Source organism: Mugil cephalus, chromosome 9 (assembly GCF_022458985.1).
Source record: "Mugil cephalus isolate CIBA_MC_2020 chromosome 9, CIBA_Mcephalus_1.1, whole genome shotgun sequence".
NCBI classification, from domain to species: Eukaryota; Metazoa; Chordata; class Actinopteri; order Mugiliformes; family Mugilidae; genus Mugil; species Mugil cephalus.
Window position 1 is genome coordinate 14565 of NC_061778.1, and position 26234 is coordinate 40798.

At 40.4% G+C, this 26234-nt stretch overlaps 1 protein-coding gene and 1 long non-coding RNA gene across 3 annotated transcripts; one reads left to right on the forward strand and one right to left on the reverse strand.

The window, feature by feature from the left end:
• Positions 1-1115: 1115 nt before the first annotated feature.
• Positions 1116-8861, reverse strand: LOC125013748. The gene is made up of 3 exons (XR_007113402.1): positions 8713-8861; positions 4285-4347; positions 1116-1662 (listed from the first exon to the last, which is right to left on the reverse strand). It is a non-coding gene; the product is annotated as an uncharacterized LOC125013748 (long non-coding RNA).
• Positions 7556-23706, forward strand: nyap2a (neuronal tyrosine-phosphorylated phosphoinositide-3-kinase adaptor 2a). Of its 2 annotated transcripts, XM_047594607.1 has the most exons (8): positions 7556-7893; positions 9380-9596; positions 9913-10226; positions 10468-11508; positions 18216-18359; positions 20054-20154; positions 22497-22726; positions 22820-23706. In XM_047594607.1, exons 2-7 carry the CDS (start codon positions 9394-9396, stop codon positions 22701-22703), a joined length of 2010 nt encoding a protein of 669 aa, XP_047450563.1. In that variant the 5' UTR covers positions 7556-7893; positions 9380-9393; the 3' UTR covers positions 22704-22726; positions 22820-23706. The 2 variants fall into 2 exon arrangements, with proteins under 2 accessions (XP_047450563.1, XP_047450561.1); XM_047594605.1 differs by having other exon boundaries at positions 22497-23706.
• The last annotated feature ends 2528 nt before the right edge of the window (positions 23707-26234 follow it).

The following is a 26234-nucleotide window of genomic DNA, read 5'->3' on the forward strand; positions in this document are numbered from 1 at the left end:
ATGTCACATGATGCCACTGTGATGTCACATGATGCTACTGTGATGTCACATGATGCCACTGTGATGTCACATGATGCCACTGTGATCTCTCTCACTCTCTCTCTCTCTCTCTCTCTCTCTCTCTGCGAGTGAGACGCTGAGCGTTTTTTTTTCTGCGTTTTTTCTGTAATGTGGTTTACTTTGACTTAATTTATCGATGGTGGTTTACTTCAGTTTATAGTTGGTCCACTTTGTTTTTTTTTTTTGTTTGTTTTGTTTTGTTTTTCTCAGTTGAGATTTTCTTCAGGCTGAATGAAATGAAATTAAAATCTCTGCCAGTTTCCCTGCAGCATAGAGATCATCACGTTGATTATGCACTGAAAAAAATAACAAGTTGGATTTACTTAATTCAGTAGTGGACATTGGTTGCACACAGATTGTTTGCTTTGACAACAACTTAAAAAATTAAGTTAAATGAACACAAGTTATTTGTATTCAATAAACCTGTATATTTTGTGTTGACACAAAGTGATTGAAACATGTTTTGATAAAGTAAAGTGAGCTCTGAAGCATTTAAATCCTGCACAATTGTATCACTTTATTCCAACACAATTCAAAAGTATTAGTGTCAATTAGTCAATTTTACAATAGAGGCCTTAAAACAGATGCTTTTATCATTCCCTTCCAATGTGGCTGCCTGTAACAATTCGTAACCTTTCAAAACAAGATGTCTAATTTCACTGCTGTGATACAAATATACAGCAAATAAGTAATCGGGAATCAGTTTTTCAGTGTTTTAACAACCCAATCACAGCATAGAAATTAGACCTTTTCTTTTGAAAAATGTTAGACAACCATCTTGGTAGAGAACAATAAAAACATTCTACTTATGGCCTCTAATATCAAGATTAAATTAAACAGTAGCGTTTTACACTATGGAAATTATTTGAAATGCAAAAATATTAATTACCATTGCCATTTCAGCAATTATTTATTTTACTGTCTAATATTTTTCTATTAATTCTCTTAATGGTTAACATTGACCATTGTTACCCCCAATTAATAATAAAAATGAACAGTCGCATGTCAAAACCTTTATTCAAGAGCCACGGGATGAACAGCAATGCAGTGAGGGTAACAAATTTCAGCGCTGACCTTAGTGTGGCATCTTGGTCCAAAACTCAAAATTCTTTACTGAATTAAACTAAACATCAGTTCTTTAGTGAGTAAAATGTCCTATAAATACAGCTATTAAATGTGCAACAAGTGTACAGAAACGTATATATGCATTTTCAGGCAACTGCGTTTAAAACATTTAAGTGAAATCTTCAATAATTAACAATTAAAAATTTCAAAACTGTTCAAACATCCGGCCATGAGCTCACCTTACTGGAGCAGTTTTGTCTCTAAGCTTTGGGTTTTTCTTGACAGTTGAGTCACATCCAACTCAATAACAACCTTTTGAATCACCTCAAAAGTGCAGCGGAACTGTGATGGATACTTCATGTTCAAGCAGTAAAAAAGTCCAAACAGCGTTGATGCTGCCAGGGCCACATTATCCAGATCTTGAACATCTTTAACCCTAACCCTAACATTGAAGTCATTGTCTGGTGTCTCATTGGTGACGTAGATTCCCACTGCCATTTTCTCGATGGCACTCTGTGCAGCAGCTTCAGTCAAATCCTGGTAAAAGATACGCAGTAATTTTAATGCTATGGTTTATTTAAACCCATTTAAGCAGCATAACAGACAACTGCAGACAAAGAATGTTCTGCCATGCTGCCATTCATGGTCAATTTCTAAGAGGAAAAACAAATACAAACAATATTACTTCCAGATAGAATGAAGAGGAGCCTTCAAGCTTTACATTAGTTTTGTTTGAAAGACATTGGCCGAAGCAGAAGCCAGGTTATGTCACTCAGAATATTGACTGGAAAAAAAATAAATAAAAAAAAAATCAGGCTGCTTCTTGAGTCACCAGCAGGCAGCCTCTTTCAGCTTGTTCATCATATGTCTGCTTCTTTTGGGCCTATATCTGCTCCTTATCTAAAAAATTCATGTAAAGTTTGAATTCAGGATGTTGTTTTTATGTTCCTGAATGGTTTTTACCATCAACCTGAGGCCTGTATCAGGAAGCAGGATCACAGACTTATGGAGGTAACTTCAGGGTTAACTCTGGGTTTCTGGTTTCATTCTTCTGGAGCTACGTTACCATGGTAACTTACTCTGAACAGTTAACCTGCTTCAGGTCAGGGTAACTTTCAGGATTTATCTGAATCCGATAAAAGGCTCCGCCCACCGGCCAATCAGCTGTTCAGGAAAGAATCACGTGTCCTTTCATTGAGACCTGATTGAGATCGGAGCCCAAATCATTAGAAGAGCGTTACGGCATGAACGCACCTTCCAGGAGATAATCACACAAAGAAGAGGATGTTTTAGCTCAAACACAGCTCAGAATCAGGATCATTTCATTCAGGACAACAACCTGATGTATTGATGTGATGTCACAGCTTTATTGTCGCCCCGGTAACATGATAGAATGATGTTTTATCTTTTTACTCCAGAGGGGTCACATCTGATTCATCTCTGCAGCTCAGTGGTTGGGATTCATGGCTTCATTAAATCTAAACTAACTGAACCACTGATGTGTAATTTACACATTTATTTAATCTGCAGTCCTTTGCCTTATGGCATCTCTTCGATGTGTTTGACTTTTCTCCTTCATATCTGAGGAGAATCAGTCTTTGTGGATCAGCCTCATAGTTGTGATGGTTCTGCTGCCTTGGAACCCGTCCTCATACGATTCACAACCAGACAAACCTGGGTTCAGTTAGTGAGTTGATAACCAGCATCGTGATTCTGCTGATCCAGATCGTCATTGTTGTGGTTAGGTTCAGCTGGATGAGTTGGAGGAACCCTGGGGAAGTTGAGCTACTTCCTGATACAGGCCTTTGGGCTTGTTATACTCCAGGGCTATAACTGAATTTGTTTTGAAAAGGCCACAATCTATTCACATAGCCCTCACCATGTACTCCTGCATCTGCAGACATCTGAGTTCTCATTCAGATAGATGCAGAGCCCTTTAATGAGGGATTACTTTGCAGCATTCATGTCATCCTTAGGAATTATAAAAAAGAAAAGAAATAAAATTTCAGTTGCACAGAACAAAGTGATCAAAGACAAAAACAGCCAACATGTAACACCAAGATCTGCAAAACATAATGCATTGCATATTACTCTTTTACTAATGCAATGCACTGTGCTTCTGAAAAATGTCCACTAAAACACCTTCAGCATGAGATTTTGAGGGACAACCAGTTAAACCAGCTAAAGTTCTACCAAAAAATCATTGATTGCTCTGCTTGTTACAAGGGAAAATTCTAATTTTAACAAAGCTGCTGCCAAATTGTGCTTGATTACATCTGGAAGATCACTTAGATTTAAAGCACCTGAACTGCTACCTGGTTGAGCATCCTCACTAATGTCATCATCAGACGTATTTGAAGCAGATACTTGGGAAGCAAAGGGTGAAATATTTGGCGAATAAGACCTATGTTTCCTGCTCTTGTGGGATTTAAAAGGCCCTGAAACGAAATTTACAATCCAAAACATACAAGTTATAGCCTCATTTGTTTTTCAAGTGTGCATTAATGTGAGTCCAGTAATCCCTCTCAGACACAAGATCCATACAAAGACACAAATGGCAACTAAATGTATATTTCTCTGACAGTTGAATAACAAGGAGAAGGTATCCACCAGTTCACTTACTGATTGCAAAAAGTTAGATAATTGAGAGATATGCATACAGTACAAAGAGTTGGTGTATTTAATATATATATTGTCCAATATTCTATATTATATTATAATATTGTGTCCAATCTGTTCCCATACATGACAGGCGCTAATTATCAGAAACACAAAATGGTCCACTCAAGTACACCACACCAACTAAACTGAACGCTTCAGACGCTTTGTGCCTACTGCCATCAGACTGTACAACAGCACACAGCTCGGACCTCGCTGAGCCCATATGTAGAATACTTACACTGTCACTTTATCCACAACTGCTGTACTGTACTTTCTGTTGCCTGTTTAATGTTGTTGTCCTATGTAATTTCTTTAATTCTTTAATTTCTTTCAGGTCACCGTTGTGCTGCTCTAACATTTGAATTTCCCCAATGGGGATCAATGACGTACTTTCTTATCTTATCTTAATTGCATTAATCACCTTTCTTACAATATATGCAGGTAAAGGGGATTCTAATTAATACAGTAACTATAAGGGCAAATACATCCTGTTCTTACCACAAAACTCTGAGCCATTTTCCTTCAGCTGACTCCAGGTGACATGAACTTGTGTTTGTCAGTCTGCAACGAAACAGAAAAAAGGCACAGCAAAATTTTACTTCAGAAGATACATAGATACACATACATATTGACAATGAACACTCACTGGCAACTTTATTTAGACAGACTTATAAACTAGCATAAACTAAAACATCAAATAATTAATGCCACTACTGACTTCTGTGATGAGAACAGAAAATCTATTTTCATTACTGAAACCTAATGAAGAATAACCATGGTTCATCATGGGCCGACGAAATATGACTTTCTATTATTTACGTTAAGAGGGAATAAAGAATAGCCAACTAACTAGCTAACAAGAATGGTTCCCGCTGAAAAACAAAACAAAAAAAACAAAACAAATGAAACATGGTGATAAAATGGAGCAAGCTCACGGCACTTATTTAACGTTACATGGTAACTCTCAATATATTCTACCTAACCGTCGCTAATCACAACACTACCGCTGTCCATTGGTGCTGACGCAGCGCATAGTTGACTGATCATGTCTGCGGAAAGGTGTAAGCGATCCAAAGTGTGGGCCCACTTTGTCAAAGTTAATAAAGATTTGTCACGATGCAACATTTGTCTGAGACAAGTTTCATCCAAGGGAAGTAACACCGGCAACACCATGAAGCACTTGCAGCGCACTCATAATATAAAACTGGAGGAGTCGCTGTCTTTGCTTAGACGCAGCAAAAGTTCGCCTGCAAAACGCTACAGCTCCGACATTGTCAAGTCACGGTAAGAGTATTATTTGTCAAGTTTGTAGTCATTAACTCAGGAGGGTACAGCATTAATTTTAGCACCGCAGATGCTGGTAGGCTGCATGTTACATTAATAGAAGCAGCAGCCACCACCGCAGGTCAAGGATGCAGGGTGCAGACAACCCCACTCACAATTGCAAGACGTCACATGAAGATGACGGCAGAGAAAACGGAGGAATCCCATAAGGCTGTTGGGAAGTTTATTGTGAAGGATGGGACCGTAGCGAAGGACTGGAGAGTCCTTCGCTACGGTCCAATCCAAGTGGTTTAGGTAAATAAGCAGTCAACTTGAAGTCAGCATAGCTGTTCTGTTAATCAGATGTTAGGGTTAGTTAGGGCTAATTTTGTACTGCTTTCTCTATGATCATTGTTAGGGAGACGACCAGAGCCCTTAACCCAGGTTACACTACAGAAAGCTTGGATGCTTTGTACACACTCTCAACCTCAGTGCACAAAAAGTCTACACCATCCAAACTGTCTCAAAGTGGGCTGCAAGGATCCGGTACTGTCTTGTGTGGATCAAGAGATCTTCCATTGTGAAGAACCTGGTTGAGGAGAAACAGAGTCTTCTGGGTAAGAAAATAAGCCTCATTGTTTCAATATCATCACTCAGACAGGAGCCACAGCAGAACTACATATCTGAACTGATTTCAATGGGTCTTTCCATATGTTTCAGGCCTGACTGTCCATACTGTTGTCCTGGATGTGAGGACCTGCTGGAACTCACTGTATCTCATGGTTGAAAGGTTTATTGAGATGTACGCAGCCATACAAGCTGCCATCTTGGACCCACAAGCCCAAAAACTGATTAAGACAGAGAGTTAATCTAGTATGCTGTTTGATTGGAATTCACAATGACATTGGACTAGTATTTTAAATTATTTAAGTATTTTAATAAATAACTCTAGTATTTGATGTAGATTAAGTAACTATAATTAAGTAACTATTGAGTGATTTAAAAAGTGAGTTCATATCAGAATGATAAACATTCATGTCATCATAAAGCAAGTGCAACTGCATGATGGTAGATAAATACATATTTAAATATTTTCATCTCAGACTTGAAAGGTTCACAGACGACGACTACAAAAAAGCCAAGGAGTTTACCAGGGTGATGAGAATAATGTACATCTCCACCCTGGTTGTATCAAGTGACAAACAGGCCACTTGCAGCCAGATTCTCCCCGTAATAAAAAAGCTTGAGAGCCACTTCTGAATTGCACAGAATGACTCTGTTTGTGGCCACCATCAAGGAGAAAGTGTGCGGTGACTTGTCCAGACTTGTTTCAGGTGCAAAACCAAAAAAAAAAAAAAAAAAAAATTACATTATCATCCCAATTCATACATAGCTGACTGTTCACCATAGAGACAAAATATACATCCATATTCATACTCTATATGCATGACACTTCCAGTTCTCTTATACAAAATCTGCATACCTTGCATTGCACTTTTTTGCTGCTCCTTTGCAACATCATTTTGTTTCTCTATTACTTTTACTCTCGCAAAGACAATACTTAAATTATGTGAAACTATTGTTTGTTTTATTTGTGAATAGGATGATGATCTGATGCTGTTCTTGGAAGAGTCAGCCACCATGGACCCTAGGTTCAAGGAGAAAATCAACAAAGAAGTCTTTGGCTGATGGAGGCAGCAGTCAGAGAAGTAAGTTAAAAGTCATTACAATTTTACTTTGAGAGTATATGCGATGTACATGTACATGCATGTACATAATACATTTATTAAGGCAATCTAATCTCCCTCCCTCAGCTGTCAGAGGATGAGGATGTGACAATGAATGAAGCTGACTTCCAGGGGCATGAAGAAGAGGATGATGACAAAGAGGAGGAGGATGTAAGTTTGACATGTTTGTGTGATCCTGTGCTGTGTTGCAGCAAAAAGCAATGAACTTAACTTAAAAATATATGGTATTGTTTTATATTTCAGCATTCAAAACCAGTATCTACAGTGGGAGAACTCCTCGCAGAGGAAGATAGACAACTGCAAAGGCAGCTCATTCAGCAGCAGAGTGCACCAACTTTTCAATAAAGACCCCCCCAGCTACAGTGTCAGCTTCTAAACTCTCTCTCAGGAGAAGCAAAGATGGTGATTTATGTTAGCAGGAAACCAGAGAGGGACAAGAGGCCAGGCCAGTCTGGACCAGACTGAGGTTTGTATACAGATTTTATAAATATATTGGAGATTTAGACACTTTTTTAGAAACACAGGTTTTTCATGGATAATTCTTTAAAGAACAGATGTACAAGAATTAGCACTTTATTGAAAATGCTTGTAAATATGTAAAGAATGTTTTAAAAAAAAATCTAAAATCTCCATCTCTCCCCTCCCCCTCTCCTTCTGCCTCTCTCCTCCACTCTCTCTCCTCTCTCTCTCTCCCCCCCCCCCCCCCCATCCATCTCTGCCTTCAGAGCAGCAGGGGGAGGAGTCAGCTGGGTGAGGATGCTGTCAGGTTGCCGTGGTTTCAGCCTCTCGTTTCTTGTGGCGACCATCGTCGGGGATGAGTGTGTGTGCGGTTGAAGGGTGTGTGTGTGAGTGTGTGTCTGCGTGTGTGTGAACTGTGATTATTTCAGTTGTGAGGATTTTTGATGAGGAAGGAAGGAAAGAGGGAAGCAGGTGCTGAAGGGAAGATGTCGACTAATGTCGCTGCAGACTAAAATCAGACGGCCATCGTTTCCTCTCAGAACGACAGGAAGCTCCATCACTCCATATTTTCTCTGCACAGGAAAGACTGAGGGAGGAAGGAGGGATGGAGGGAGTCTGAGCCTTCTCTGATCATTGGGTAAGCTCCTCTTTTTTCCTTCATTCAGCTGTTCCTGTATTTCACACCATTGTTTCTTTTTCTCATGGTTCAGTCTGAGCTTTTCTTTCGCCGCTGGTGGAAAACGTCGACGTGTTCGTCATCGAGCGGCTGGTGTCCTCGCTAACAGTGTCAATAAAGTCTGTTCAAAGCACATCCGGCTCCTTCACACCCTGTTTACGTGTCAAACCATGAAGTCGGGAACAGCAGCATTTCACGTCAACATGGTTGCCATCTTGGATCACAGTAAAGTTTCACAGTAAAGTTTCTTTACCAGAAAAGATTGAAAGTGAAGGTGAACACACCTGAACTGAGAAGATGAGAAGTGATTTTGTGTCACACGTTTTCAAATAAGATTCAACTTTATCAACCAAAAACATACCAGAGACAAATGTTCAGTTTCTATATCTGCATGTGTTTCACAGAGTCTGTGATGTTCATGTGGTTCAGACAAAAAAAAGGAAGCTCTTCTTTAACTGCTGACAGGTTTCAGAGGATTAAACATCCAATGAGGAGCTGGTTTCTATAAAATGATGAAGTACATCGTCTTACCCTGAGGAGTCACGATCATGGTTAACACTTTCATAGGACGACGTCACGTGGAGAGAGATGTGTCTAATTCGTTAATTAGTAAATCTATTTCTAGCACATTGAACTGTAGAGGTCAACGGAGGAAATGTCAGGTAATAGAGGCATATAGATGCATAACAGAAACCATGCCTCTGTTATGAACACTGACATAAATACTGCAGATCCTCCTGATGGTTTGTTGGAGCTGCAGAGGAAAATAGATGAACTAACCGTCAGGTCACCTCTGATCAAGGTCTTCACAGTGTCACTGTCCGCCTGGTTTCACAGAGGCTGCTGAGCCTGAGGGACGTCCACAGGTCTGCACATATAGACACTAATGTGAGGGAGGCCTTTGTATCTAATCTAATCTGTGCATTACGTCCTCCTCTCCTTGTGTCTTCTTTCTCACCGATGAACAGGAAGCATTACATCATGCTTCTGTGGGAAATGCTGCTGTTGCTAGGTTACCACTGGCTGACTCCCTGTTCCATTTTTAGAAGGAAGCTGAGAGACAGAGAGTTGGGGGAGGGAAATGATAGAGAGAACAGAGTGAGATGAATTCAGCATAGAATTTATTAAATAGTTGGTCAAACTTAACAGACAAACTTTTATCTTCATATTCCAATTAACACTGAAAGTAAGCACTGATGGGCATCCACATGTTTTATTTTTTATTCAGTATCGTATTTCTGACTGCTGCCACGTTAATTCAATCAAACTCATGATTCCTGACAAAAGAAGCAGTGAATCAGACAGGAAGTATTAATGGCTAATATGATGAAATGACTATGATCTACTGGCTTCCACCAAGAATCAGATTAAGCATCAACTCTGATGAGATTTAAAGCCTGTATCAGGTTCAGAGCCGTGACCTCTGTGTTTCTGATCCTCCTCTCAGGCCTTTAGAGAGTCATGGCCTCACAAGAGGAAGCTTCTTCCTTCGGGAGGTTTTTCCAGTACGTGGAGGACAGCGGACTTCAGACCTACGATGGTCTGGTGATCCAAAATGCCTCCGATATCGCCAGAGAGAGTGACCGCATACGCAACCAGACCAATTGGACCTATTTACAGGAAAAACACCAGAAGAAGAGACGGCAGGACGAGGCCATCAAGAGGTAGAAAACATAACATATAAAATAAATTACAGGCTTTAAAAGGTTGTTTTAGCTTCTGTTACTTCCTGTTGGGTGTATTACCTTAAATGATCATGGATGGAGTAGTCACTTCTTTTAGAAAACAATGATGAAGTCATCACTCGGTTTTTGAGCTTTTCAGTTTTTTTAATGTCTGGAAAAGTCAGCTAATATAAGAAATAAAGTCCTTTAAATGTTTTGATCTTTTGTGTTAATTAAAGATGTTTTAGTCAAGTTTTAACTGTAAAAAGTGTTGCCTGATTGGTTGAAGTGACGAGCGTAACTTTTTATTGGCCAGGATTGGTGAAGATGTTGCCATAGCAACAGATGGGGCATATGCTGGGAAACATTTCAGGATGGGTTTCATGACAATGCCAGCGCCACAGGACCGACTCCCTCCCCCCAGCCAAGGCTTCACCGTCCGATCCCAGTCCCTCCACTCGGTGGGCGGAGGAGAGGAGGACTCCAACCACAACCGCAAGCAACCTCCACCAAAACCCAAGAGGGACCCCAACACCAAACTGAGCAGCAGCTCTGAAACAGTGGATGGAGTTCCCGGTGTCACCAAGAGGGACTATCAAGAGACCAAAGAGACACTGGAACAGGCTGAAGGTGAGAGACTATCTTTTCCATGGCATCTCCACTTGTATATAAAGAAGTCATTTGAGGATATGGGGTTTCCTGGTTTCCTGGCTTTAAATAAAAGGGAGAACATGATGGAAAAATTGTTTCTTGGTCTGATTATTGTCTGTGAATGTTCTCAGTAATCCAGAAAACAAAGCTCGTATTAGGAAATAGACGGAAAGTCATGTGTCTGTCAACTGTCACTCATTTACTATGTGTCTGTCTACAGCTCTATACCATCTCCACTCTGAGGACAGCAAAAAGATGCCTCCACCCAAACCCAAGAGGAACCCAAACACTCAGCTCAGCACCTCCTTTGACGAGTCCTACATCCGTAACCATGGCAGCAAGAAGTCTTCCTCACACTGGGACAAATCTTCATCCCAAAATCAAAGTCCAGCTTCCAGAGACACAGACGATGAGGAGCCAGTTTACATCGAGATGGTGGGGAACATCTTGCGAGAGCTGAAAGGTCAAGAGGCCGAGGAGGATGAGCAGAGTGAGTCGGTGTATGAGGAGATGAAGTATCCAATGTTGGAGGACTTCCTGCCGGACACACACTCCACCATCATCCACCCTGATGCCTGGTCATCCCGGAGCTCTCTCTGCGACATCCCTCCCCCTTTCCCCAATCTCCTGACTCACCGCCCACCCCTGCTTGTATTCCCACCCGCCCCTGCTCAGTGCTCCCCCAACTCTGATGAGTCCCCCCTCACTCCTTTAGATGTCACCCGGCTGCCCGTGTTAGAAAACGTCTCCATTAAGTCGGGTGGGGCTGAACACCCACAAAGCTCCGCCCACCACCGCAAAGAACGAACTCGGGATGGGGATCGAGACAGAGACCTAACCTCCACCCACACCATCACGTCTTCTGGTCGCTCATCTGCTCCACCTCTTCCCTCCAACCACTACAAGTCCTCTAGCTCCACCCACGGTGGCCATGGTTACCCCCGCAGCCAATCAGCATGTCCATCTCCGGTCAGCATGGGTCGCTCCCTGACTCCTCTAAGTCTGAAGAGACCACCGCCTTACGACACTTTGATGGCAGGAGGAAGTATGCCGCGCTCCTCATCCTCATCATCTTCATCGTCCCACAGGGTGGGGGAGAGTGGGGCTAAACTTAGTAACTCTTCCTCCACCCACGGCTCCATGCAAAATGTGTCAATGAGGTCACAGACTCCTACGAGCCCATTGGATGAACTCAACAATCTGTTTACGTCAGGAAGACAAAAGAGAGGGTCAGGAAGAAAGAAGAGCAGGGAGGCTGAAGGTAAGGACCATGTCAGACTAACCCTACTGGTACTATGACTACTGGTACTACTACATCGCTACTACATCGCTACTACATCAGTACTATACTAGAGTTTGATCAGTGTTTATATCAGGAAGAAAGAAGTGCAGGGAGGCTGAAGGTAAGGACCATGTCAGACTAACCCTACTGGTACTATGACTACATCACTACTACATCAGTACTACACCAAAACTATACTAGAGTTTGATCAGTGTTTATATCAGGAAGAAGGAAGAGCAGGGAGGCTGAAGGTAAGGACCATGTCAGAGTAACCCTACTGGTACTACTACATCACTACTACATCAGTACTACACCAAAAACTAACTAAGTTGATCAGTGTTAACAGGAAGAAGGAAGACAGAGCTGAAAGTAAGATAGCAACTAACCACGTCACGACTATGAACCACACTAATACATCGACACAGAAGAGTCAGCAAACCCAAATCATCATCAGAGTTCATCTCAACACTTTTCAAGTGTCTGTATGCGTCCACGCCAAAGAGTGTTAATTTCACTCTTGTTATAGCGTTGCTATCTTAACACTCTTAACGTGTTCCTGACTCTTTATAGTTAAAATGCAACACTAACCAGTGTTTGTGACTTCTCTCAACACTAGTGTTAAAGCTTAGATATCAGCTTTCTCATGTCAGTGACAGTGGCAGTTTTTAACTACTGCGTGTGTTTACTCCATATTTACTCTGATGTAAATGTTGTTTTCAATTGCATTTCATGTAAAATAAACTATGATTGATTAAAGAGACCATGTTAAGCTTAAAACGTTTATTAGAAAATGCACCACGGTAACACTTTAAAATACATTTACATCACATAATAGTTTGGATGAAGACATTAAACGCCACTTCACATGGGATACTTTTTTCCCAAATATCAGCGATGTAGATAGAGAATTAGTCCTGTGCTGAAATGTCTCCAGTCTCCACGCAAGATTGGCCTCAGGGTCATAGCAGAGTTTCTGCCTAAAGAAACACATACAAACACAAATAAAAAGGTTGAATAAAAATAGAAATATAGATAAATGATTAATACAGAGTATTGATAGTGGTGATATGAAAAAAGAGTCCCAATGTAGTCTGCACACCTGTGGGATGAATCCGAATTTGAAAAACAAAACATTCATTAAATTCATACATTGAGCCCATAGTGAATTTGTTTAACATTAAGGTGTGACAAACATTTCTAACCCATTTCTTAGGAGAAATACCAGGAGCTGTTTTTTGCAAGGATCTTTGGATAAGACAAACAGAGAACAGCGTTAGTTATTCATGTCTTAGAACAGACCTTGGTAATGCAAGTAGTGACTATATGTTTGAGCTCTCTAAAGCTAAAGAAAGGTTGGAATGCAATGTGGAACTCTTGCTTTTCGTGTATAACGACACTGATTGTGCTGGGGCCTCTAACCTCACATGGGTTAGCTAAGGTGAAACACACAACCTTGTTAACGCCATCGCAGTTACGCTGTCAGTAATATGGTCTTTGTCTTCTTAGTATTAGATTAGCTGCTGCCAACCATTAGTGTTAGCTTGGTGTCCCTGTATAGTTCATGCAAGATTAACAGTCAGTATTTACATCAAACATAACATTACACACAGTGAATCACTTTTACTCACGAAACAGCATTTTCTCATCAGTGAAAACCAGTTGGTAGTCCTCAGGATGACTGTCCAGATGCAGGTATAATAAATGGACAGGGATAATAAATGGACACTTAGGTGTCATATCCAGGTTCAGGGCTCATTGCAGAAAGGGAGAGAGTTTACGAATAAGACCACATCTCAGTATACATTAAAAAGTTTATTTTGACCAGGTTTAAGGGAGGGAAACGTGGGATGAAGGGCTTGAGGAGATTCAGTTCACTTTAATTTCATTTATATAGTGTCAATATCAATACAAACTGTCTCAAGAAACTTTACCAAATCTGTTCTTAAACCCGGCCTGAAACCCCCAGAGCAGCATGACAAGCAAGAAACCTTGAGCAGCTCATATAAAGGGAGAGACAGCAGAGAGAGAGAAGACAGAGGATATGATGGGATGGAATGAAGGAAGACATAGAGTCTGGCTCCGTGTCGCCCAAAAGAGTTTGGTGAGGTGAGATGGAGATGGGCTCTTTTGATGTCATGAAGGTGGTGGCAGACTTAGGATGAGTATTGTAATGAGGTGTATGGGTTACCTTGGTTACTAACGGAACTACTGCATCACTACTAGACCTCCGTTTTATATCAGTGTTTATGTCAGGCAGACAGGAGGTGAGGTGAGGACATCACTACGACTAACGGGACCACTTCAACACTACATCACATGTTCACCAGGGGTGTAGTTCATTGTGTTATAATACATCAGTACCATCCATTCAATAATATGTTGTCACTTTTCTTTTTTCTGACACTGATTTTGATAATAGGAAGATGTATCTGTTACCTTGATATGTTTCGGAGGAACCTTCCTCAGAAGTGTCTCCAGTGGTAGGATGACGTGGTCTTATCAGCTGATGTTACAGAGGCGTGACCATCCTGTCAGCGTGTTCCGCTGTCCGTCCACGTCTCTAGGACACTACTCTAGGTGTGCGAGAGCATAAGGCTCACTCATTTCAGTTTGTTGTCCTCGTTTCCTGATCTCAATCACGTCCCTGATCTAACGTTGGTGTCTTCTCTGGCCTTGTCCCAGTCCAGGATATGGTTTTCTCTCTCGCAGTCGTCCGTTATGGCTGATTTGTAGTTTTCCTGTTGTGCCTTTTCTTTTACTGCTCTTGTTTGTCTTTTTTCTGTCTCCTTCTCACATTCCTTTTTATGTTGTTGTTTGTGTGTGTTGAACTTTATCCCCGTATCCCCAGTCTATGTTTCATTAGATGACTGACATGGAATCTCATATATGGCATTGCATTTGTTATTTTGTTTGATTTTGTCCTTGGGGTGTTCTAGTATTTGCCATAGTTTTGTGTGAGGTTTGCTTATGTCACAGCAGGAGGCGTGACTGTCCTGTCACATGGACAACTGTCAAACCTGACAGGATGGTCACGCCTCGGTAACATCAGCTGATAAGACCACGTCACACTACCATCGGTGACACTTCTGAGGAAGGTTCCCCCGAAACATATCAAGGTAGAAGTAACATCTTCCTATTATCAGAGAAACGGTAACATATGATTAATCGAAAAGACACAATGAACGCCACTGAGCTACCATGCATTCAACCTCGTATCAGCTGAAGAAAGACTTGTGGACAGGAAGTTCAGTGCCTATAGTCTTTCTCAGTTTTCCCATTGCACTTTTTACATTGATTTTAATTTCTTGAATCAGCTGATCATGTTTCATGAGCATGAGCTTTCTCACCTCGCAGGTCAAGTATCAAATCCTCTAAAGGGTGAAACCATGATACTGAACCATTGAACAGAGAGCAGAGGATTTGATGTTCTAATGGAGCATTCATTCCATCTGTCCAGAATATGTGGTTCTTTGTTACTGACTGAATTTATCCAATAAAGACTCAGAGTCCACACCTCAGCAAAAGCTGAACTAAAGTTAAAACTAAACTTTATTTCTCTAAAATACCATTTCTAGATTAAACTCCAGACCCCTCAGTAATGGATGGACACGCAGAACAAGTGACCTGTGGTAGAACGTGACCTGTAGCAGAACATGTGACCCGTAGTAGAACGTGACCTATAGTAGAACATATGACCTGTAGTAGGACATGCAGAACATATGACCTGTAATAGAACATATGACCTGCAGTAGAACATGCAGAACATATGACCTGTAGTAGAACACATGCCCTGTAGTAGACAATGTAGAACACATGACCTGTAGTAGAACATGCAGAACATATGGCCTGTAGTAGAACGTATGACCTGTAGTAGAACATGCAGAACATATGGCCTGTAGTAGAACACATGCCCTGTAGTAGACAATGTAGAACGACCTGTAGTAGAACATGCAGAACATATGGCCTGTAGAAGAACACATGCCCTGTAGTAGACAATGTAGAACACATGACCTGTAGTAGAACATGCAGAACATATGACCTGTAGTAGAACATGTAGAACACATGGCCTGTAGAAGAACATGTGACCTGTAGTAGAACATGTGACCTGTAATAGAGCATGTAGAACATATGACCTGTGCTAGAACATATGACCTGTAGAGGAACATGTGACCTGTAGTAGAACACATGACCTGTAGAGAACATGTGACCTGTAGTAGAACATGTAGAACATATTACCTGTACTAGAACATGTGACCTGTAGTAGAACATGTAGAACATATTACCTGTACTAGAACATGTGACCTGTAGCAGAACATGTAGAACATATTACCTGTACTAGAACATGTGACCTGTAGTAGAACACATGACCTGGAGAAGAACATGTGACCTGTACTAGAACACATGACCTGTAGAAGAACATGGTACCTGTAGTAGAACATGTAGGACATACGACCTGTGGTAGAACACATGACCTGTAGAGGAACATGTGACCTGTAGTAGAACATATGACCTGTAGTAGAACATATGATCTGTAGAAGAACGTGTGACCTGTAGTAGAACACATGACCTGTAGAAGAACATGTGACCTGTAGTAGAACATATGACCTGTAGTAGAACATATGATCTGTAGAAGAACGTGTGACCTGTAGTAGAACACATGACCTGTAGAAGAACATGTGAGCTGTAGTAGAACATATGACCTGTAGTAGAACACATGCCCTGTAGTAGACAATGTAGAACACATGACCTGTAGTAGAACATGCAGAACATATGGCCTGTAGTAGAACGTATGACCTGTAGTAGAACATGCAGAACATATGGCCTGTAGTAGAACACATGCCCTGTAGTAGACAATGTAGAACGACCTGTAGTAGAACATGCAGAACATATGGCCTGTAGTAGAACACATGCCCTGTAGTAGACAATGTAGAACACATGACCTGTAGTAGAACATGCAGAACATATGACCTGTAGTAGAACATGTAGAACACATGGCCTGTAGAAGAACATGTGACCTGTAGTAGAACATGTGACCTGTAATAGAGCATGTAGAACATATGACCTGTGCTAGAACATATGACCTGTAGAGGAACATGTGACCTGTAGTAGAACACATGACCTGTAGAGAACATGTGACCTGTAGTAGAACATGTAGAACATATTACCTGTACTAGAACATGTGACCTGTAGTAGAACATGTAGAACATATTACCTGTACTAGAACATGTGACCTGTAGCAGAACATGTAGAACATATTACCTGTACTAGAACATGTGACCTGTAGTAGAACACATGACCTGGAGAAGAACATGTGACCTGTACTAGAACACATGACCTGTAGAAGAACATGGTACCTGTAGTAGAACATGTAGGACATACGACCTGTGGTAGAACACATGACCTGTAGAGGAACATGTGACCTGTAGTAGAACATATGACCTGTAGTAGAACATATGATCTGTAGAAGAACGTGTGACCTGTAGTAGAACACATGACCTGTAGAAGAACATGTGACCTGTAGTAGAACATATGACCTGTAGTAGAACATATGATCTGTAGAAGAACGTGTGACCTGTAGTAGAACACATGACCTGTAGAAGAACATGTGAGCTGTAGTAGAACACATGACCTGTAGTAGAACATATGACCTGTTCTAGAACACATGACCTGGAGAAGAACATGTGACCTGTAGTAGAATATACTGTATGACCTGTAGTAGAACATGTAGGACATACGACCTGTAGTAGAACACATGACCTGTAGAGGAACATGTGACCTGTAGTAGAACATATGACCTGTACTAGAACACATGACCTGGAGAAGAACATGTGACCTGTAGTAGAACATGTAGAACACATGACCTGTAGTAGAACATGTGACCTGTAGTAGAACACATGACCTGTAGAGGAACATGTGACCTGTAGTAGAACATATGACCTGTAGTAGAACATACAGTATGACCTGTACTAGAACACATGACCTGTAGAAGAACACGTGACCTGTAGAAGAACATGTGACCTGTAGAAGAACATGGGACCTGTAGAAGAACATGGGACCTGTAGAAGAACATGTGACCTGTAGTAGAACACGTGACCTGTAGAAGAACATGTGACCTGTAGTAGAACACGTGACCTGTAGAAGAACATGGGACCTGTAGAAGAACATGTGAGCTGTAGAAGAACATGGGACCTGTAGAAGAACATGGGACCTGTAGAAGAACATATGACCTGTAGAAGAACACATGACCTGTAGTAGAACACATATGCTGTGTAGATGAGGGGCCCTTTAGCTGCAGACGGAGGTTCTCTGAGAACAAATGGTTAATGTCCTGATGAAGTGAGCGTTGGAGGACTGCAGCTCTGTAAAGGAAGATTATCATCACTTTGTTTTGTCTCCATGGAGACGCTGTTGCCACGGTGACGACTGTCAGTCAGTCATCTGACTAAAGATCATTTTATGAGATTTGCTCGTGGTTTAAGGTATTTGATATCCAGGACATGGCAGATGCATTAGACCTACCTGAAGATTTACACCGAGCATGGGAGCAACAATACATCTCAGACACCAGTACATGATTCAACATGATTCTCTCCTGACCTGAGAGCTGCTTTCTCATTATGTTTACTAAAGGCAGAAGAGGTGTAATGTCATGTCTTTTCTGTCTTTGTCTGGTGATGTCTCCGTAGTGGACAGTAGGTCTCTGCCAAGGCACAACAGTAGAGAAAGAGACGAACAGTCGAGTCCAGTTTCCAGCAGAATGGGGAGGTCATCAGTCAGCCCCACCATGATGCTGTCAGGAGGAGGAGGAGGAGGAGGAGGAGGAGGAGGAGGTGAGTCAGACAAAACACAAGGTCAGTGGTGTTGTAGTTGAGTATCAGGTGATTATCAGAGCAATGGCAGGTTAACCACAGTGTGAATCCAGACCGTTGGGTAAATACCAGGTAAACTCCTGGGGCCTCATTTATCAACCGTGCATATGCACAGATGAGTGTGTAAGAACATTCTCACGCAAAGTGTGGAATTTATCCACTCGTACTTGTGCTTAGGAATGTGTGTGCAAATTTAAAAACAACTGACTGTACCTACACACAAACTCTAGTGGTAGAACAGCAGAGCTACACCTAGAGACCATTACGAAAATCACAGTGTTCAATCTCCAACTTCACACATGTTCCCTTTTTCCTGTATTCAATAAAAATACTCAATCAGTGATTTAACTGACATTTTGATTAATTGGTGCGACAAGCTATAAAAGACAGTTACGATGGGACAACCTGAAAAGAAAGGCTGACGTACCATTATCTTATCACTATTGGAGGATTTTGAGAACCGTGCGTTTTCAAAGAGCGTTAATCTGATCTGTTCAACAGTTTCATCAAAAACATACTGATGGATTTATTTAATTTAAAATTCTGGTTGGAGCGAGAGACAAAACGCACCAAAGTCGTCCCAGTGCTCATCCAGCTCCTGTCCACCCTGAGATGTTTGGCCACCGGAACATTTCAGCCAGAGTTTATAGACATATAACCGACACTAAGCAGAATCACATCAGCAGCGCTGGGTGCTGTAATTTCTCTGGCCTCCATTTACATCCAATTACCAGACATCATCAACAAGCCCAAATCAAAGGAGGAGTTCACTGCTAGATTCCCAGGAATGTGGAACCATAGATTGTCCCACATCCTAAAAATCACACAATGAATTCAGTTACGTGAACAGGAAAGGATTTATTTCAATCAAAGTGCAAGTAATTTGCACTTCAGTATTAGCCTGGAAAAGTCTGACCATCATTCTGGCTGTGGGCTTAACATAAGTCATCAATCAGACAAGGCAGGACAGGACAGATGAGCCCACGCCCAGTGCAGAGCTGATGGTGATCTTTGGAAAGTGAGACATTTCAGATCGAAAGTCTGGTGGGAAAATAATCTCAACATCATTCATCCATTTTAAAGTTTAACGGTGAAAGTGACTTTGATATCAAACCATCTTTTTTATTTCTGAGAGTGAACCAACAGAATTAAGAGCAGTCATGACCTTCTCCCAGGCAGCATTTTTCCTGATGTTGGTGACACCTGACAACACTATTTTTGATTAGTTTCAACTTATCCTACAAGTTCCTCTCGCAGAAATTCCTTGTCTTTGCCCTCTGCCATGATTTCACCCATTCTTAAAGGGTTTGTTGCTACTATATATGGTCAATTGGAGGCGTTTCTGAATGCAAAAGAACCGAACCATGTACAAGCCTGGTAGTTAATAAAATATGGGATTTATCATCACTGATTACTTATAAGCGTGTGTACAACCAGTGTCCGCATGTTTGATAAATCCAGTTTTTGCACTTAAACATATTCCAAGTTTCATTCCTATGAAGGAATTTAGAATCTTTTCTACGCACAGTTGGTAAATGAGGCCTCAGGTGATTAACAGGTGAATATTAGATAATTATCACGTGAACATTAGGTAATTATCAGGTGAGCCCCAGGTCTCTGTGGCTTAATTGATGCATCTGTTCTTGTTTCTGCAGAATCAAAGTCTGTGTGTAAACTTGGCCGTTCAGCCTCAACATCAGGTGTTCCTTCACCACAACGTCACCTGCATGACCCTCATCATCCTGCCCTCAGCCAGGTACAACACCTGTAAACCACCTGTTTACCTCTGTGCTTCCTGTCTAATGTTCTCATGGAGATGGTTTCAGATCATGAAACATGTAACAGACTCTTCAGCTGAACTGTAACTGTGACTGTTTTCTACTTTTACCTTGTCTCAAATATTTGGAAGGAATGAAATCTTTTGTATTTTTAATGAGTGTGACCACTGTGACACCAACAGAGTTGGTACAATAGAGTAATCGCTGATAGAGGTTAATACTAACACAAACTATGACTGGTTAATACTAACCCTAATTAACACTGGTTAATACTAACACCTGTCAATACTGACCCTAACTAGCACTACTACTAACCATGATTAACACAGGTTAATTCTAACCCTAACTACCACTGGTTAATACTTAACCTGAACCCATTCATCTTAGCTCAGAAATCAAATGACAACTAACATCCCAATTAAGCTGCATTGTAAATTCTTCATCATTTAATCAACCACTAATCTTTAAGTAATTCTTAATTAAACCACTAACTAACGTTGACATCAATGTCTTTGTCCCTTGTGTTTGTTGCTCTACGGTTAATGTTTGTCTTCTGTCTTTTGTTTGTCCCAGTGATAATTGGTTATAAGTCTACTTATTTCAGTATAAATGTAAATGAAAGAAGTGATACAGCATCAAACTGACAAACCTCAAAAATAAACCCTGTCCTCCATCTGTCCGTCTCTCCGTCTGTCTGTCCTCACCTTCACCTTGTCTTCTCTGTAGACTTACAGAAAATAAAACAGACATGAATGAAAGTTTTAATTAAGTGTGTGTGTAAAAAATCGCTGTGTATGTAATATGTATGTAATGTAATATATAATATAGTATCTATATTAATGACACATGTCAGAGTCAATAAGCAATTCCTGTCTTGTATCAGACACAAAAAAATCACTGGACAAAAAGAATTATCTAGACGACAACACAAAACAAAAATAGCTAAACAAACACGCAATGATGATGATGATGATGATGGTGATGATGGTGATGATGATGATGATGATGATGATGGTGATGGTGATGAAGATGATGATGATGATGATGATGATGATGATGATGGTGATGGTGATGATGATGATGATGATGATGATGATGATGATGATGATGATGGTGATGATGATGATGATGATTATGATGTTGATGATGATGAAGGTGATGATGATGAAGATGAAGATGATGATGATGAAGGTGATGATGGTGATGATGATGATGATGATGATGATGATGATGATGAAGGTGATGATGATGATGATGTTGATGATGATGATGATGACGATGGTGGTATGATGAAGGTGATGATGATGGTGATGATGATGATGGTGATGATGATGATGGTGGTATGATGAAGGTGATGATGATGGTGATGATGATGGTGATGATGATGATGATTATGATGTTGATGATGATGAAGATGAAAATGATGATGATGATGAAGATGAAGATGATGATGATGAAGGTGATGATGATGGTGATGATGATGAAGGTGATGATGATGATGATTATGATGTTGATGATGATGAAGATGAAAATGATGATGATGAGATGATAGATGATGATGATGAAGTGATGATGATGGTGATGATGATGAAGGTGATGATGTGATGATGATGATGTTGATGATGATGAAGATGAAATGATGATGATGAGTGATGATGTGTGATGATGATGATGATGAGATGTGATGATGAAGGTGATGATGATGATGATGTTGATGATGTGATGATGACGATGGTGATATGATGAGGTGTATGATGGGTGATGATGATGGTGATGATGAGGTGTTGATTAGTGCGATGATGATGAGTGAGTATGATGAAGGTGATGATGATGGTGATGATGATGGTGAGATATGATGGCGATAGATTGAGATGATATATGATGTGAGAAGAGATGAAGATGAAAATGATGATGATGAAGATGAAGATGATGATGATGAAGGTGATGATGATGGTGATGATGATGAAGGTGATGATGATGATGATTATGATGTTGATGATGATGAAGATGAAAATGATGATGATGATGAAGATGAAGATGATGATGATGAAGGTGATGATGGTGATGATGATGATGATGATGATGAAGGTGATGATGATGATGATGATGTTGATGATGATGATGATGATGAAGGTGATGATGATGATGATGTTGATGATGATGATGATGATGACGATGGTGGTATGATGAAGGTGGTATGATGAAGGTGATGATGATGGTGATGATGATGATGGTGATGATGATGATGGTGGTATGATGAAGGTGATGATGATGGTGATGATGATGATGGTGGTATGATGAAGGTGCTCTTCATCTCCAGATGCCGTGGCTCTGCAGTGACGTCACTATGATGGAGACGATTGAGAAGAAACGAGTTTTGTGTCGTGAGATTAAATCTCGTCAGCGCCCCGAGAAGAATCTGTGTAAACAGGAAACGTTCCCCATTCTGCCGAGCTGGAAGAGGAAGCAGCCGCCTCCATATTCAGCCCCGCCCACCACCGCCGTCTTCTTTGACACAGAGATCTGAACCAGCTGAAGATGAAGATGAAGGTGATGAAGCTGGCTGATCTTTCTCATATAACCTGTCTCATTAATAAATAACTGTAAATAATTTCAATAATCAAAGAACAAACTTGTGTTCAGTTTGTTCCCTCAGCGTCAGATGCAAAGATGTCAGACCATCAGTCAGTGGACGAATCTGTTCAATGTTCAAGACTTCAGTTCATCTGATGTGGGCCCAGACCCAGAGGTTGAGCCACCATCTAATAACCCACAGCAGAAACTGATGAATGGAACTTTATTTAAACCCTGAGATTAACAGCACACACAAACACATATTATCTATTACAATCATTCAAACATATCATTTATTATAATAATTTAAACACTTTATTTATTATATTTATTTAAACTCATAATCATTTAAACATTATTTATGGTATCATTTAAACTCTTTATTTAGATGGAGGTCAGGGAGGTAGAGGAGGTGTAGCAAAACCGTTGTCTTTCTTGTCGTTCTTTTTCTATCTGTGAAAGGTTTTCATGATTTTCTCTGACGGTGACGTAGCAGAAAAAGAATTTATAAACTGACTTGTTTTATAAAGAATCAGCGCCCGTGTGTGAAGGTCAGGATGTGAAAATGTTTTTATATTTAAGCACTTTTATGATGATGAACAGATATATATTTAAAAAAAGATGAAGGACAATATTGTGGCAGGTTGTTGTGGATTTGACCTCTTCCACTGTCCCAGAAACATACAGCCTGACTCAAGATTAACTCCAGTGTGACTCTAGATTAACTCCAGTATATCTCTAGATTAACTCCAGTCTGACCCCAGATTAACTCCAGTCTATCTCTAGATTAACTCCAGTCTGACCCCAGATTAACTCCAGTCTATCTCTAGATTAACTCCAGTCTGACTCCAGATTAACTCCAGCCTGACTCAAGATTAACTCCAGTGTATCTCTAGATTAACTCCAGTGACTCCAGATTAACTCCAGTGTGACTCCAGATTAACTCCAGTATATTTCTAGAATAATTCCAGTCTGACTCCAGATTAACTAAAATTTGACTCTAGATTAACTCCAGTATATCTCTAGATTAACTCCAGTCTGACTCCAGATTAAATCCAGTCTGATACCAGATTAACTCCAGTATATCTCCATATTAACTCCAGTCTGACCCCAGATTAACTCAAATTTGACTCTAGATTAACTCCAGTCTGACACCAGATTAACTCCAGTCTGACTCCAGATTAACTCAAATTTGACTCTAGATTAACTCCAGTCTGACACCAGATTAACTCCAGTCTGACTCCAGATTAACTCCAGTATATCTCTAGATTAACTCCAGTGACTCCAGATTAACTCCAGTGTGACTCCAGATTAACTCCAGTATATCTCTAGAATAATTCCAGTCTGACTCCAGATTAACTCCAGTATATCTCTAGATTAACTCCAGTGACTCCATATTAACTCCAGTCTGACTCCAGATTAACTAAAATTTGACTCTAGATTAACTCCAGTATATCTCTAGATTAACTCCAGTCTGACTCCAGATTAAATCCAGTCTGATACCAGATTAACTCCAGTATATCTCCATATTAACTCCAGTCTGACCGCAGATTAACTCCAGTCTGACCCCAGATTAACTCAAATTTGACTCTAGATTAACTCCAGTCTGACACCAGATTAACTCCAGTCTGACTCCAGATTAACTCCAGATTGACTGGATTTAAGGTCAGGAGGTCATATCTAAATCCAGTTTTTCCTCCATAAAAATGTGAACGCTGTGACTTTGTCCTCATTAGATTTAAGTGTCTGGTATATGATGTGATATCTGGGATACCTGATTAATGTCAGCCTGAAGCCACAAGGAGATTTACTGTTTGAATATGCACAAAGAAAAAGTTTAACACAGTCTGTGAACACAGTCTGAACATGTGACCAATGCTGACTGTGTTTACCTTTTACTTTTGTACAAAAAGCGTTTTGTCACAAAATTAAGTGCACTTCTTCAGTTTCACATTGACAAATGACATACAGAACATGATATCACACCCATCATTATAGTTACACGCCTATTTATTATTTATTGTGCTATTTTTTAGATGTAGTTATATATTTATTTATTATCATGATCACACAATTCGAATTAGACTAAATAAAATGATGATGTAGAGCCCATCATGGACAATCCCACAATGACAATACAACATGATGATGACCAGAGTTAGGAGTTTAAAGTCTGAGACAAGTTCACGTGCCAATCAGAGAGAGGGGGTGGGGCCAATAAAGGCAACAAAGGTTAGAGGTCACATTAACCCTCTGAGTAACAGAAACAGGTTCATGTTCAGTCTGGGTTGATTTTCAGCTTCTGACCACATGTTTTCATCTTTACCTGTTTGCAGACGTGTCATGTACATATGTTGATGTGTTTACACTGTGAGAAACAGATGAATGACTCAGAGTCTGTTTATTTTTATCAGATGTGTCAGAAGAAAAAATCTGTTGGATCGTTGTGACTCTGTTTGGATCTTTTTGGGACATGAAGACAGAAATAAATTTGATTTTTATTAGACTGTCTGTGATGTTGTCACTTCCTGATTACATGATAAAGGGCCCAGTCCTACACAGGGCTTTTTATATTTCAGTCATCATGAACACACCATCTACTGGCACGAGACAGAGGCTGGTTACCTACCTGTCCACTAGAGGGCAGTGAACATTCATGTCACATCAAGGTAGCTAAGCTAAGATGCTAACATTTCCTGTGATGTGATGTCCATGTGACTTTCTTCTTTGTGTGCTTATTACAGAGTCCTACTCAGCAGGACCATGGTTTACATGTGAATAACGGAAGTGATTTCATTTAGTTTAATGAAGTTACAGCAGATTCATTGTTTCCACACCCTAGCCCAGAGGTCCTATTGTTATATTGCGTGTTTCTTCTTCTTCTTCTTCTTCTTCTTCTTCTTCTTCTTCTTCTTATTATTATTATTATTATTATTATTATTATCATTATTATTCCTCTTCCTCCCTTTTTTTTGTCTCTATATATCAAAACGTGGGTTTAATCTGGATTGGTGTGCTATTACATTTCTTTACAAAATACGAGATACACGATTTACAAGAAATATGGGATTTTTTCCACAGTTGTAGACAAACTTGTTGTGTCTCTCACAATGTGCTCAGCAAAGCAGTGAGACGTACAGAATTTAAACTGGGAGCCTCTGTTCGTGGTAAAGTACCTGCTCTCCATTCACTCCAATGCAAAGATTTTCTGAGAGAAGGAGAAGGACCTGTTTAAACTTGCACGTGTGTCCAAAATATTTACTCAAAAACATAAAAACATACAAAAAACATATCAAAGTCTTCAGGAAGGTCTTATGACGCCCACGGTCTGCTTGGTTTTCTGATAGGAGCTACCGTTTTGTCACAGTAAGGGACGTTCTGTCGTCATTGACGACCACCTCGACACCCTCAGGCCTGAGCCACAGCTGGTTCATTAATCAGGGACTCCTCTGATGTCTCTGCTGTTAATACAGCTGATCCCTGT

Coding starts and splice junctions, on each gene's coding strand:
- nyap2a (XM_047594605.1), top strand. CDS start 9,394: ATGGCCTCACAAGAGGAAGCTTCTTCCTTCGGGAGGTTTTTCCAGTAC. Junction 9,597..9,912: donor CAGGACGAGGCCATCAAGAG/GTAGAAAACATA, acceptor TTTATTGGCCAG/GATTGGTGAAGATGTTGCCA. Junction 18,360..20,053: donor AGGAGGAGGAGGAGGAGGAG/GTGAGTCAGACA, acceptor TTGTTTCTGCAG/AATCAAAGTCTGTGTGTAAA.